Genomic DNA, 14,387 nt, shown 5'->3' with positions numbered 1-14,387 from the left:
CAGCCAAACACTGAAAGTAGCATTTCTGATGATTAAAGTGAGTGCATTTTTGGACCGGCTCAAGCTGCATTGGAGCAAGGAGGCTGATAATGTAATCGGGCTAAAGGGTGGAGTGAGGCAAAGATGAGGAGAACAGGGAGAAGGAGGAAACAATATTCAGTACTTATTGTATGGGACAAATATGCTGTTATACATGTTGTTGGTGCGCTGCAGCTAATCAAATACAATTCTCACCATATCCATTTTTCAGAAAGTGTTTGCGTGTAATGAGAGAAGATATTGAGTGTGCGAGTGTGCTATTCATTTCACTGATATAGTGGAACTGGGCCTCTGCAGCTACCAAAAGGAAGACCTGGCATCTCTTTACTGGATATAAAACAGTCTGTCCTCTGTCAAGGTTTAATGCAATGAGATATGCCTCTGCGCTCTTCCCTTAGTCATTTCTCCTCTATCCCAACCTCTCTATCTCTCTGCTCCTCCTTAATAAAATAATGAAATTCCCCTGCCCTAGCTGTCTCGGGATGGCTGACACTTGGCCAGATTCATTGGTGCAGCACACTCGCTGAGTCATAAAGGTTTCACCGTGCTCTTGTCCATAGACGGGAATGTAGATGAGGGTGTGGCAAACCAGAGAAACACCAGCATCAGGATAATGCATGCTTGCTCAAAATAAACACAATACACCGCTTTATTGCTTTACACTCAGTCATGTAAAATATCACAGTGCATTACTGGCAATTAAAGGAGAAAAATATTAAACACCATTTGATGAAATAGTGTATTAAAGTACTCTATATATATGCCATGATTGATTCTAATTAGAGCTTCAGTGGTACAGGAGAGACAACATCTTATTTCCTGATCATGTCAACCTTTTCATTTATCTTTGGGGAGAAAATGGCTATGTTAACAAATGTAAAAGTGAAAGCAAAATTTACAATATACTATCTATATTTAGTAAATACTGTATGTTGAATAAAAATGGCTTTTCTTGAATGCAACTATGCGTAACACTACAAATGAAAACCACTGCATAGAATCTCAATTGGTAAGGCTTCAAGGCTTTATTATTTCAGCACATTATGGAACAGTAGCAACCACTGTCAGGACATTAACCAGTTCGGTACCAACCTTCTTACTAACATATTCTAGTGTCAAGCATAAAGATGCTGCAAACAAATCTACACTAAGCACAATTATACTGTAGTTATAATTGTTGTGAGATTCTCATTACTTTGAAAATGGTTAAAGTGTAGCATCCATGCAACAAGTTGAGACAGTCACCTTTACAGTTCAACAGACGATATATACGAGCCTCACAGGAGAGCAGTTGCTTTAGCTGCAAGTTACTAACACATACATAAACACTACTCCGGTTTTCCATTTTTTCCATCAACCTCTGTTTCTACTTCTTTTTGTCTTCCTTTCTTTTCATCATCATGGTCCTCCTCTTCTTCTTTGTGATCAGATTCATCCGCTCCTTCCTCCTCATCCTCCTTTACTGGCTCTTCTGCCTCCGCATCTTCAGATAGAAACAAGAGGAATGAGTAATTTATTTATTGCACCAGCCAAAATACAAAATATGTGCTCCACTGTATGTGTCTCTGTGTGTGTGTGTGTGTGTGTGTGCGTGCGTGCGTGTGTGTGTGAACTTACCCTCTCCATCAGCTTCATCCTCACCCTCGTCATCTTCCTCTCCTTTGTCCTTGTCATCTACTTCCTCCTTCTCTTCCTCTTCCTCCTCCTCCTCCTCCTCTTCTTCTTCCTCCTCCTCCACCTCTTCCTGAGGAGGGCTTCTCTCGGATTGCTGTGCCATACTTGCTGATATTGTCTCCTCAGCGGAGATTGTTGATCCGTACAAGCGAGAGGTCAATAGGTACGGAGGATATGAATGCAGCTGAGATTGCATGGAGACTCTTTGCATGGCTCTTCCATGAAGAGGTCCAGCGAATACAGCTTGCGAGTGAACAACAGAAGGCATCTGGCCACAGCGGTCTAAGCGGTTCTCTTCTCCTTCAAGCAGCTTTCTAAGATCGTATAGAACACGGACAGCAAGGAAACAAATTCACGGCATTTGTTTCTTAACTTTCATGCAACATGTGCGTAGGAGTCAAACCTGTAGGCTGCAATTTCAATATCCAAGGCCATCTTCACATTCAAGAGATCTTGATAATCTTTTAGGTAGCGAGCCATTTCGTTCTTGTTTCCCCTCAATTCTTCCTCCAGATGATTAATGGCATCCTGCGAAGACAAATAAAATGACATTATTCGTGGAAATTGCCTCGCCCGGACACACATCACTGTCCTTGATTTGCTCACCTGCAGTGCAGAAATCTCAGCACTCTGTTTCTCCTCCACTTCCTGCAATTGGTTTTCCAATGCTTGGTTTATCTCTCTACAAGCATCAATCTCCAACATCCTAGTTTTTAGCTGCCTGCGGTATTCACCAGCCTCATCTTTGACATTACGTACATTCTCTGTATTGCGAGCAGTGCCCACCGACATAACGTTCATCTTATTGCAGAACCACTCCTCAGCTGACTGGCGATTGCGTTGCGCCATGGTCTCATACTGGGCTCGAATGTCCCGTAAAGCAACCGATAGGTCAGGTTTAACTACATTCATCTCTACAGACACTTCTGCGCTGTATTGGATTTGGGCCTGGAGTTCTGCTATTTCACTCTCGCAAAGACGCTTCAGGAAGGCCAACTCATCCAGCAGAATTTCCACTCTTTTTTCGAGCTCACTTCTTTCCATTGCTGCCTCATCTGCCTCCTTTCTGGCATCCATAAGCCTGCCTTCTGCCCCCTCCCTTCCAAGAACTTCATCCTCATAGCGTTTTTGGAGGTTCTTCAGCACGCCCTCTATCTCATCCCTGTGGTGCTGGGCAGCTTGTCTCTCATATCGGGCCTCCTCCACTGCAGCATTTAGCTGGCGGATCTCGTGCTCGTATTGAGCCCGGAGGTTCGATGGCTCTGTTTGGCGTTGTCTGAGCAACAGTCGTTCCGTCTCCAGCAACTTGTTTTGTTGCTCCAGTTCATGAACCCTATCTATGAAGTTTGCAAAGCGATCATTTAGGTCTTGTAGCTCAGCCTTCTCCTGCGTCCTCAATCGTTTGAATTCAGAGGTGACCTGTGCTGCTTGGTCAAGGCGTAGCTCGGAGGCTGCTGTATACCCTGGAGCGGAAAGCAGAAAAGAGCTGGAGGTACCTCGAGTGTGGGTAGGAAAACTTCTGTATGACGATGCATACTGTGTTGGGGCAGAGTGGCTCGAATATGCAGCCCTTGATTCGAGACCTCCACTTGATCCATAACCTGCACTACGCACAACGGTTCTCCTCTTGTAAGTGGAAGGAAAATAAAAGTCAAAGCCGGTAGAAGTCATGATTAAAGGTAATCTGCTTCTTGTGTCTTGGGGTACAGCTGCTTCAACTGCGGAGTGATTCTGCATTACACTGGCTTTTATAGAGCCTGTAATGACCGTGACGTAAGCTACTTTTTGCAGACATGCTGACAAAAGGAATTGATAATGGGCCAGTGAGCCAGTCTCAGCCAAGAGTGAGAGGTGGGGTGAGGATGTTCAATATGTTGAGTGGTACTGCAACAAGCAGGGTCACTGAGTGCAGCTTCCTGCATCCACCACATTACATAGTACCTGCAAGTTGCAACATGTATTTTTCACTGCCTGTCATGTTATGAGTAACATGGTATGTTTTTATTTCATGCAACTAAATTCAATGGTGATGCATACAATCTTATGAAAGCATGTAAGGTTTATGAGGTCCACTTAGTTGTACTTTAAATCTCTTTCAAACATGATAGTCAATGTTTGCCCTCTAGCGGATGTTAGATTGCCATGCAGGTGGTTCCTTTTGAGGGTGGACTATTTTTTTTTATCAGATCTTTTTTAAACGCCACATTTTACAAAATAAACTCCTCAAAAGAATCACAACCAGAAGTTCAGAATGATGAAAGCTGTTACACAAGAACCCAAATTAATTAATCAAGATCTGTGAACGTATGGGAATATGCATTTATTTAAGTAATTGACGGGGAACTGAACATCACAATAGATTTGTTTAATATACAAATATGTGATTGGCCAAGCGAATACAGCATTGGCCAATGAGCGGCAAGTTTACTAGTGAGTGGCGCACTCCAAGCCAAGGCGCTCCTTACACTAACAACAACAAAGGTAGGTGAAATCAGAACTTTAAAACTTAAATAGTAGGACATATTGACTCTCGCAGGGGTTTCAGACTATACTGCTCTTGTCCTAATGTTCCGTTCCCGTCGAGACAGAAATGAATGGTAAGTATCAGTTGCTTTACATCGATCGGCTTCACTGAATGAAGCAGTAGCACATCCAACTCACGTATGCTCACCATTACTCTGCTCAGGTACCTAACGGAAATGTTAGGTTTGTTACCCTTGTTATGGAGGACAACTAGCAGCCCGTTGAGTTGTCGAACTACCACTCTAACTGATTTATTGAGTTGATGCTTTTCTTTTCAATCCGACTGTGTCCTGTGACAGAGCTAGGCTAACTATGCTATACTTTCATTGACATTCTGAGTAAGGTTAAGCTAACCTTATAGGCAATGTGCTGAGTAATAGTTCATCAAAACCCCAAGGACTGTAACATACTCCTACCAACACGCATTACTTATACCAGTACTTTCAACATACACTTGTCACCTGACGATCCAAGTTTTTTCTTTCAGTGCTGATATATTCTATTCTCGTAAATAGATCCGATCAGGATATGAACCCAAAGGTCGATAGTCTGTTGTTATCAAATGCCACATCATTCCAGACATAAAAAATGGTAAGGTGATCTGATTTAATTTTTGTACATGCTTTGCCAATCAATCAAGTTGTGCATGGAACACCCGAGTGAGCAATGTGTGAGTTTCTCCTGTTTTCCGACTTGTGTTTCATAGATACGCATTGCAGCATTAAATGCAGCATCGACAGCTGCAGATGAGTCGCAAGACCCGTTGAGAAGTAAAAAAAGCCGAACAAAAGAGGCGCAGGTAGAGTCAATCTATGCAATGCTTATTCTCTCCTGCTGACATTTCCGTAATGAGATTTTCTTTTGTTTATTTTTCTGTGTAGGAAGCTGAGGCTTTTGCTTTGTATCATAAAGCTTTAGATCTGCAAAAACATGACAAGTTTGAAGCGTCTGCCGAGGCATATCATGAGTTGCTTAAAACGCCACTCCTCAAAGAGGTAAATTACCATTCAACATCAGTGTCTTCACTTATTATACAGTCAAGTCTTGAATTGCTTTGCATCCATAAATTGTTAAACAAGGCCTTAACTGGCATTAAAACGTCTTAAAAATGACAGTCCATGGCTGTAATGTATCCTTTTTGCATAATAACAATAATATTTCAAATGTCGTCTGAGCTGTTAATATCCCAATTTGATTTGCTATTTTAAGAAAAATCCTGTTTGAAGTATTGTAATTCATTTTCTTTTCATGATTTAAGGCCATGCCCTCGGAGGATCAGACCCTGGGTCTCAAGCATCCCGGACTGATGTTGAAGTATTCCACATTTAAAAACTTGGCTACTATGGCAGCATCACGAGATGATCTTCAAACAGCGATGGAATTTTACTTAGAGGTCATTAAACAATTCTACATGCAGCTAGAATTTTATCAATGAAAAAAGGATTCATATCCTGTTTATAATACTGTGCATTTATGCAGGCAGTTTTGTTGGATTCCACTGATGTGAACATGTGGTACAAAATTGGACAAGTGGCTGTACGACTGCTGCGCATTCCTTTGGCTCGACATGCCTTTGAGGAGGGATTACAGTGTAACCCGGACCACTGGCCCTGCCTGGACAATCTGATCACTATTCTCTACACACTTTGTGACTATACATGTAAGTTAAATAGCGCCAATATCAGTTTGCTGTCACAGGTGAGCAGGTCTGCCTCACAGTCAGAGGGTGCAGCAGGTTCGAGTCCACCACCGGCCCTCCCCGTGTGGAATTTGCATGTTCTCCCTGTGCCTACGTGGGTTTTCTCAGGGCACTCTGGTTTCCTCCCACATCCCAATAACATGCTTGGTAGGCCGATTGAGCACTCCAAATTGCCCGTAGGTGCGAGTGTGCATGGTTCGTTTCTGTGTGCCCTGCGATTGGCTGGCAACTTGTTCAGGGTGTCCCCGCCTACTGCCTGATGACTGCTGGAATAGGCCCCAGTATGCCCACGACCCCCGTGGGGACAAGCGGTACAGAAAATGGATGGATGGATAGGGTTTGCTGTCAATGGTTTCCCAATACAAGTGTTAAAGTAATGATTGTCTGTATAAATATTTCCAGGGTGTTTGTACTTCATCAGTAAAGCCCTTGAAAAAGATCACTGTTACACAAAAGGCCTGGTGTTGAAGGAGAAAATCTTTGAGGAACAGGCCAGTCTTAAAAGGGACACGATGCAAATGTTCAAGAGATGGTGACTGCACTCATTTTTCTATTCTTCACTTTCTGTAAATTCTTTAGAAAATTCTTGTCACTTTCAAACGTCGTCGTGATGTTTCTTTGCAGTGACATGTCTGTCCACTACGTAGAAGTGGAGGAGGAGGAACGCAAATCCATTGTGGAAGAAGCTCTAGAATTACGAAAACGCAGGCAGGCTCTCTCGCACACAGAACCAACCCCTGACCTTGTCTTGATTAAGCCTATCCGTTGTCTTTCGTGAGTACTCTTAACAGTGTTTGTAAATTATTTCTAATATAATAATATAATATAAAAATCAAATATGATAATATAACACACACGAAGGCATATAACAATTGAATAGACAGAGATTATAGATAATACCAAGATCTCCTTGAATTTTGAATTGATTTAAGAGGTGTGTTTCAAAACTTTTCTCTATTTTTTGTATTTCATTGTGTTGTGAGTTTTATTGAACATTTGACCTCAAATACATTTTTGGGATGAATTGATTTGACATGGGACTATTTTCTGAACCCAGGTGGAAGCATGTGGGTGAAAGCCTTATTGCAATGTATAGATATCAAACCACGTGCGGGCCGCCACGTCTAAGTCTTGGTCGCAGGATTGACTTGTCTGCATACCATGACCGAAGCTTCCTCCAAAACCTGCCTGAACCGGGCAGTCCGATCAGCACGGTCCAGACGACAGTGCTGAGCAGCAGTCCCAGCTCATCTCTGCCACCGACTCTCCTTCCTGAGCCATCGGCGCTCTCACAACCTGCCGTCCAAACCCAAATTGCCATCGTGGAAATCCCCGCAGCTGCTCCTTCTGTCGGTCTGTTACACCAAGCAAGTTTCTAATGATGACTTGATGATGTAAAATCATATGTTATAACATTGTTTCTTCACCACCCATGGTTTCAGCTATGGACATTTCATTGATAGACAAGGCAAAGAAAACATCTAAAAGGAAACGTGCAGTAGAAGATAACGTTGAGACCGCCAAGAGACGTTCAGCACGGGTTCGAAACACTAAATGCAAAAAGGAAGAGAAGATTGATTTTCAGGAATTACTTTTCAAGTACCTTCCTTCAAGGTAACCTTGCTGTTATCTTATCACTTGTGTGCTCCGCTGTTGTATCTTATGAGATGTTGTTTGGAATGTAAATGATTATTTTACACAGAACACCTGTAATACTCGTGAACATAACTGATAAGAAGACAGGCGGGTTGTTTGCTGTTGAAGTATTGATGCATCATATCATTCCCCTTCTTATAGGCTAAGGAAGTTTGACCCAGATAATGAAGATGAAAGTTTGAGTAATCTTGAGCCACAATGTGATGTGAAGGATGACATGCAGCCTCTACTTGGGAGCTGCGTTCCAGTTGACGCAGTTGATTACATGGAATCTGGTACACGCATAGCTCCATGTATCGCTCCGTTCTTGACATAATCTTTCTTATTAACAAAAGATTTCATTTTGTATTTTTTGTAGAGCAACAGGATGTTCATAACTTCCTTCTCGGAAATATGAACAATGGAGGAATACTGGACCTGATGTTGTGCTATCTAAAAGCAGTGGGTCGGAAGTTCATGGAGGAGTGGCCTCCAGGTATGACCGCTGTGGTTCTGGAGGTGTTCCAGGCTTGGAGAAAGCACAGCTGTGGCCTTCCTAACCCTTTGTTTCGAGACTGCCGTAACCAGCACATCCGGGTAAATAACAAAACAGGAAATATTTGCTACAAATCCAATTGTTGAAGCATGCATCTATAACTTCCCATTGTTATCCTTCACTTTTTCCTGCTTTTTCACTGTTAAATTTAGTTGTGGAATAATTTCAGTTTGTGTTTGGAAATATGCTGTGAGGCACTATAGACTTTCTTTAATTTGACCCATGAACATGCACGATTTTCAACAGATTAATACATTCTAATCAGTGAGTATTTATTTCACTTCTCTTATTTCAGGAAATGTTGGAAATGAGCTTGGCATGTATGGAATTACAGTTGGAGCAATGGTTGCTCAACAAAGGCAAGACTGGTTGGTACCTCGTACACCTTTTGATGATCAAGCATAAACTTTTAAACTTTTAAACTAAAAAAAAATGTACAGTATTATAAAATGTCTTACTACTATTTTTCACTGCCTTTAGTGACCACTAGAAGAAGCATGGATTCCTGCAATGACACGGCTGAAAACGAATTCCCTGGGCAGCATTTCCAGGCCGATGTCTTGCTCCTGGCTTTAGGTTCATCCCAGAAGGATCTGTTTGAGGACAATTGGTTGGATTTCACAGTGCGTGTCTACTGGCTGAAAGCCAGATCCCTTGCTCTCCAGGTAAATACACACATTGTTGTTCTTGTTTTCAAGTCTATAGCAATCAGATATGACAAGAAAGTTTCTCTCTTTTCAGGGAGATATGGAATTGGCTCTCGAGAGCTATGATGTCTGTACAGGGCTGTTGCAGAGCAAACCCAAGCCCCCTGAAGGGAGATATTACACCATCAAACTGCCTAATTTAAGCCTAGATGCAGCAATCTCAGTTGATGAGGTCAGTGTTTATTACTCAAAATATGTTTGGCTTTCACCGATAAACTCCTTGTTTATTTCATTCCAAATGTATTTGTTTGATCAGATTGACAAAAGACTGAAGTCCCTGGAGCGCTGTCAGTCATTGGAGGAAATCCAGCATCTCTTTGAGTCTGCGGACTTTGAATCGGTCGTGCGCTTGTTGCAGCCTACTCTGAACTATGGCAGCAGCAGGAGTAAACATCTGGAGTTTGTTAGCTCAACACCAGAACGTCCTGCTCAGCTTCTGCTGCTGCAGGTCAGATGCCGCTCAAACTCACTAGTCAGCAAGAAAACGTTTTCTTCATGGGACGCTGAGTTATGATGTGCGATGATTGGTGCCTCTGTATGTAATTTTGCCACAGAATTCACTGTTGAGACTACAAGATTACCAGCAATGTTTAGAGACAAGTGAGATGTCTCTGAATGAAGCTTTGCAGCAACTCAACTCTTCCACAAGCAGTTCTTCACCTGTGAAGGAAGAATGGCTCAGCACCATTACAAAGCTGTTGGAGGGCATCGACGTCTGCTTTACCAAAGACGCCGAGCTCCTTAGCAACATCACCCACTTCTCCAGTATGGCTCGACTGGCAAACAATCTTATTCAGGTTAGCTGAGTGCTGACTAGTCCTACTCATCATTACAGTCAAGACCCATGCATGGTAAGAGGCGTTCTTCTGTATGGGATGTAAAAAAAACGTTTTCGTTGTCTTTTCAGCTGATCGACCTCAGCATGACAATTTCCGACGATCCCAAAGAACCTTATTTCTTTTCTGTACTGCCATGGATTATTTTGTATCACATCATCAAACACGAAGAAGCTGCTTTTAATGCTATGCTTCAACAACATATGTCTGTAGGGGACGAGGAAGGTTTGTGGACTCATTCCATGCTTGTGCCTTGTTTACTTTGCTATTACACTGAATCACGGTTGTTAACATGACTTTTAGATGACTCAGACACTCCAATGCTGCCATCCTCCCTTATGCTTCTGAACACCGCTCATGAGTATCTTGGACGTCGTTCCATGTGCTGCTGTTCAGATGGTTCACTACTCAAGTTTTTCGTAAGCATGGGCATACTTTCAAACAGCTCCTCTAGACTTTGCATAATACAATTGTCTGCATGAATTAAATTGAATGTATAACATTGAGTTTGTTTGACAGCAATTTGATATTTACCTTAGGTTGGAGTTTTGGAAAAAGAGTTTGCAACAACTGGTGCTGCCAACAATATTAGTCATCCTTACAAAGAGGAGTTGGAAATGGCTTTGGAACAGTGCTTCTTCTGCCTCTATGCCTATCCTAGTAAGAAGAGCAAGGCCCGCTTCCTTGAAGACCACTCCTCTCCACAGGTCAGATTCTTATCTTAGAATTTAACCAAATCTTTGTACTCAGCAAACCTACTGGGCCATGAAATTGATCAAAATGAAACTGCTATTGAAACACATTAATTTGTCATTGCATGTCCATGATTAGTGGCCGCAATGGATCAAAGATTTTGCTGTAAAAGTGCAATAAATCAATATAACAGTATTTTTCAGATTTTAGGCACTTTTCCTAGCTAAGATAGTTATTACCATTAAGCCATGCTAGTTCATTTGTCCAGGATCCTTTTAAGAATTGTAATTTTGTAGTTTTTGTGCTTGGCCACCATGTGGTGCTGTGGCTATAGGAATATGTTTGACACATTTGAATATATTTTGGTGATGCGCTGATATCCTATTCAAGAAGTTTTCCCTTCAAATCCTATTACATTACTATACATTGAATCATCTGGTCCCTGATAATTATGTTGCAGGTTGAGCTGCTGTGGAGAGATGCCCTTTTCATGTTCCAGTATTTCAAACCAAAATCAATGCCCGAGTTTGACAGCTACAAAACAAGCACCGTATCTGCAGATTTAGCTAATCTGTTGAGGAGGTTTGCAGGAATCGCCCCCCCAAGTGAAACTCCCACCCTCACCATGGATGAGGTTGCAGCCTACATTGAGGGCATGACAACAAAGGTCGGTTTGTGAGCCCACGCTGAGTTTATGGTTTATTTCAAACTTTCTAGAAGATTCAGTTTGCTCTCATGTTTTCAATTTGTTTCTTTTTAAGACCCCAAGCCTTCCTGAGGGTAGTCCTCCAGCCCCTCCAATCATTAATGAGTTGTACTACTTGCTGGCTGATTATCACTTCAAGAATAAGGAACAGTCCAAAGCCATAAAGTTTTACATGCATGACATCTGTGTGTGTCCAAACAGGTAGGTAGTTGAGCTACTCTCTGTCACAAATTTTAATTTTAAGTGTAATTCTTTGAAGATTTTATAGTAAATGTTATAAACTGAATGTGATAACTTTTGTTGTTTGGTCTCCTTTTTTTTTTTTTTCCCCCTCAACTTTGCTTGCACTGATGCGCATGTGTGTTTGTGGGCAGGTTTGATTCCTGGGCGGGAATGGCCTTAGCTCGGGCCAGTCGTATTCAGGAGAAACTCAACTCCAATGAGCTAAAAAGTGATGTACCCATATGGAAACATTCACAGGCTGTGCTTAACTGCTTTAAGCGGGCCCTGGAGATAGACAGCTCCAATCTGTCGCTCTGGATCGAGTATGGAACCATTTCTTATTCTTTGCACTCCTATGCTTCACGTCAGCTAAAGCAGTGGCGTGATGAGCTTCCGTCAGAAGTGGTTAAACAGGTGAGCCGCATGTTAACAAGGTCTTGTCAGTGAAACCGTTTTACAATGGAGGTGTCACATGTCAAACACTTGGTTCTGCCTTGTATCGAGAACTGTGGTAACGAGCTAACTTACCTCTTAAACCTCTGCCCTGTTTTTATATTCAGATGGAGGAAAGGAGAGAATCCATGTTAGAGACGGCATCTCAGAGTTTCCAGGGAGCTTCCCGTTGTGAGGGGGACAGTGATGAAGAAGAGTGGCTCATCCACTACATGTTGGGCAAGATAGCAGAGAAACGCAAAGAGACACCTGTGGAATATCTGAAGCTTTACAAAAAGGTAAACCGGTCTGCACACCTCACTCTTTTTCCTCTCATATCCAAGGACTTTTGAATACAGCCAACCTCTGCATACTCGCAGTTTGGCAACTATGGATTCGCATATTCGTGGATTTAGGAAAAAAAAAAAAAACATTAACGAGACACTGACGTCACTATTGTATAATAATTGTATAATATTAATACTGATCTTGTATAATCAGAAAACTAGGTAAATGTGATGAAAGTAAATTTTTAAATTATTCTAATAAAATAGGCTGCACTCTTAGGGAGATTGCTCGTTTCATAACCCACCTACAGAAACAAAGATTACTCTTTCCCTCCCCTCACAAGATGTTCTTATTGTGTGAGTGTGTGCTTTCCCAAGAGGTACAAAACATACAGCATTAGTCACAGCGCTGTTATGATGAAATTCTTGGAGGCAGGTGAACTTTGAAATTTCAAACACTATGTCATGGAGTTCAGAAGCAGATTGTGGAGTGACTGGGTGGCTTGCTAAACAAGAATAGTGAATTCATCCATACCAGAACCCTTCTTTTCATTTCCCCTGCTCCTTTATACTACCGAATTGCTCTTTACTGGTTTGTTGAGTGTCATCTGTTTGCATTTGAAGGCAGCACACTTTCTGCATGAAGAGGCTGCCAGGTATCCTCGTAAAATCCACTATCACAATCCACCTGACCTGGCTATGGAGGCCCTGGAGGTAAATGACTCTCAAGCAGTGTACTGATGTTCCAGCTTGAGTGCTGGATTCAGTAGGTCTAAATTATGAGGCACTCCGTTTTGTTTTTTGAAAGCATTCCCGTTAAAAGGCATCATTAACTATTTTTCTACCAGTTGCACTTCCGCCTCAGCGCCACCATCTTAAAGCTCCTGGAGGCTAATGAACCCAGGCTAGACCATGAAGTCTTGTTTAGTTTGCTGGTTGAGGCCGCGACAGGGCCATTTGCCATAGGGGAAGAGAAGAGTGTACCCAGCATCCCCAGGTCTAATGAAAAGTGAGTAAGCGTTTTGACAGTCGGTCACCCAACAGGAATGATGGAACCGAATCTTTCATTGTAAAAATAATGTTTCCTTAATCATTTCAGGGAGAAATCTACTGTGATGGATGAAGACTTTAATAGTTCTTCGGTAGGCATAGGCAACATCCTCGGTTCCTCCCTTCCGTCAGTTGCCACTCCAGGTGTGACATCGCCTCTCTACGTGGCCACGCCGTTTGACCACGATTACGCCAAACGCAAAACTCTCCGACGGCAGCAGTGGCAGCAGCAGCGGCATGAGGAACAGCAGGCTGATGGTACAGTCTCAGTCCTAGGCACTGTCTCTGGGCTTGGGCCCTTTGCCCTTTTTGCACTGGGGCCACTGAAGTTCACTGAGGGGTGCTCAGATTGATAATCACCATGTTGTGTGGCCTTGGTTAGAGTTACAGTGGACCCTTTGCACTGGATGATTGGGATGCGGTGAAATGGGCAATATGGCTACAGTCGACTTGCTAGATTGCATTTCCAAAACAACGCTAGATTGAGATTTGCGAGGGGACACTGGCCGGAATGTGCGCATGCATGTGTGTGGCTTGTCTCAGCTTTGTCCTTTTAGCTTTCCTTAGCAGTTAGTCAGTTTTCTTCTCCTAATATGGTTGGACCATCAATGGTAACTAATTTCAGTTTAAACAACGTCATTAGTACTAAAAACACTTGTTGAGTTGTGATCTGATCTGGATCCCTTTCACATCAAGAAGTTTACTCCTTGCTATACACTTCCACTGATGACCGCAACATGTTCTCCTTCTTGTACAAGGGGTCACAAGATCAAATGATTAATCCATCACTCAACAATTTGCCAGCTGGCACAATTCAATGACCTGCTGTATCAGCGCGCTGCTAGAGTCTTGTCTTCACTTCTGGTGTGCAGCTGATAATGATTTCACCCAAACACGGTGCCCTTCCTTCTTTCATCGATAAATTATTCGGCTTCATTCTTAATCTGTAAATGCAATATTAATTATAGTACTGTCTGTGCTTTTACTCGTACAGACACATAGAAAGCATTCTAGCTTTGACTCCTTTAATCTTATCAATAATTTGAGTGGGAGTTGGGCACTACATTTCTTCTGGCTTTTGTTTTGAGAAGGGGCTTTTCTCCTTCGACGTTAACATTCTGTGACCTCACAAATGATCTGGTTGATTGGACAAAGGTTGCCATGGTCCAAAACCTTGTGGAATGTCTTTCCAGCCCCTTCACTTTCTATAATATAGTGTGAGTCTATGTATTTTTGTGTACTAAAATAATACACTTGACAAGCTCACCAGAGCTTCACTTTAAGACATTATACGTGCATTGTAAATATTTGTAGACATTATACCATCC

General features: G+C 42.3%; 2 protein-coding genes across 5 annotated transcripts in view; one reads left to right on the top strand and one right to left on the bottom strand.

Moving 5' to 3' along the window:
• Window positions 1–1,041: 1,041 nt before the first annotated feature.
• neflb (neurofilament light chain b) lies at window positions 1,042–3,421 on the bottom strand. The gene is made up of 4 exons (XM_088376418.1): window positions 2,320–3,421; window positions 2,117–2,241; window positions 1,657–2,027; window positions 1,042–1,522 (listed from the first exon to the last, which is right to left on the bottom strand). The coding sequence occupies exons 1-4, from the start codon at window positions 3,382–3,384 to the stop codon at window positions 1,368–1,370; spliced, it is 1,716 nt and encodes a 571-aa protein (XP_088232544.1). The 5' UTR covers window positions 3,385–3,421; the 3' UTR covers window positions 1,042–1,367.
• A 704-nt stretch (window positions 3,422–4,125) lies between these two features.
• The window catches only part of cabin1 (calcineurin binding protein 1), a 28,465-nt gene continuing 18,203 nt past the window's right edge, over window positions 4,126–14,387 (top strand). For 2 of the 4 annotated variants that reach the window (XM_088376344.1, XM_088376342.1), the window contains exons 1-27: window positions 4,126–4,194; window positions 4,752–4,827; window positions 4,943–5,035; window positions 5,118–5,231; window positions 5,495–5,629; window positions 5,716–5,896; window positions 6,338–6,467; window positions 6,560–6,709; window positions 6,993–7,288; window positions 7,378–7,549; window positions 7,733–7,866; window positions 7,950–8,167; window positions 8,422–8,494; window positions 8,607–8,791; window positions 8,868–9,005; window positions 9,090–9,281; window positions 9,388–9,630; window positions 9,741–9,894; window positions 9,973–10,088; window positions 10,209–10,376; window positions 10,823–11,029; window positions 11,124–11,269; window positions 11,443–11,704; window positions 11,851–12,021; window positions 12,634–12,723; window positions 12,858–13,018; window positions 13,109–13,317. In XM_088376344.1, coding sequence (XP_088232470.1) covers window positions 4,825–4,827; window positions 4,943–5,035; window positions 5,118–5,231; window positions 5,495–5,629; window positions 5,716–5,896; window positions 6,338–6,467; window positions 6,560–6,709; window positions 6,993–7,288; window positions 7,378–7,549; window positions 7,733–7,866; window positions 7,950–8,167; window positions 8,422–8,494; window positions 8,607–8,791; window positions 8,868–9,005; window positions 9,090–9,281; window positions 9,388–9,630; window positions 9,741–9,894; window positions 9,973–10,088; window positions 10,209–10,376; window positions 10,823–11,029; window positions 11,124–11,269; window positions 11,443–11,704; window positions 11,851–12,021; window positions 12,634–12,723; window positions 12,858–13,018; window positions 13,109–13,317 — 4,141 coding nt within the window. In that variant the 5' untranslated portion in view covers window positions 4,126–4,194; window positions 4,752–4,824. Of the gene's footprint in view, window positions 4,195–4,291; window positions 4,311–4,751; window positions 4,828–4,942; window positions 5,036–5,117; window positions 5,232–5,494; window positions 5,630–5,715; window positions 5,897–6,337; window positions 6,468–6,559; window positions 6,710–6,992; window positions 7,289–7,377; window positions 7,550–7,732; window positions 7,867–7,949; window positions 8,168–8,421; window positions 8,495–8,606; window positions 8,792–8,867; window positions 9,006–9,089; window positions 9,282–9,387; window positions 9,631–9,740; window positions 9,895–9,972; window positions 10,089–10,208; window positions 10,377–10,822; window positions 11,030–11,123; window positions 11,270–11,442; window positions 11,705–11,850; window positions 12,022–12,633; window positions 12,724–12,857; window positions 13,019–13,108; window positions 13,318–14,387 lie in introns of those variants that run through there. The other 2 variants (XM_088376345.1, XM_088376343.1) reach the window with 2 other exon arrangements.

The sequence above is a fragment of the Syngnathus floridae genome, chromosome 5 (assembly GCF_059516105.1).
Source record: "Syngnathus floridae isolate MCC-2025c chromosome 5, RoL_Sflo_1.0, whole genome shotgun sequence".
NCBI classification, from domain to species: domain Eukaryota; kingdom Metazoa; phylum Chordata; class Actinopteri; order Syngnathiformes; family Syngnathidae; genus Syngnathus; species Syngnathus floridae.
The sequence above is the reverse complement of the archived record's forward strand: the minus strand, read 5'-3'. Positions and strand labels throughout refer to the sequence as shown.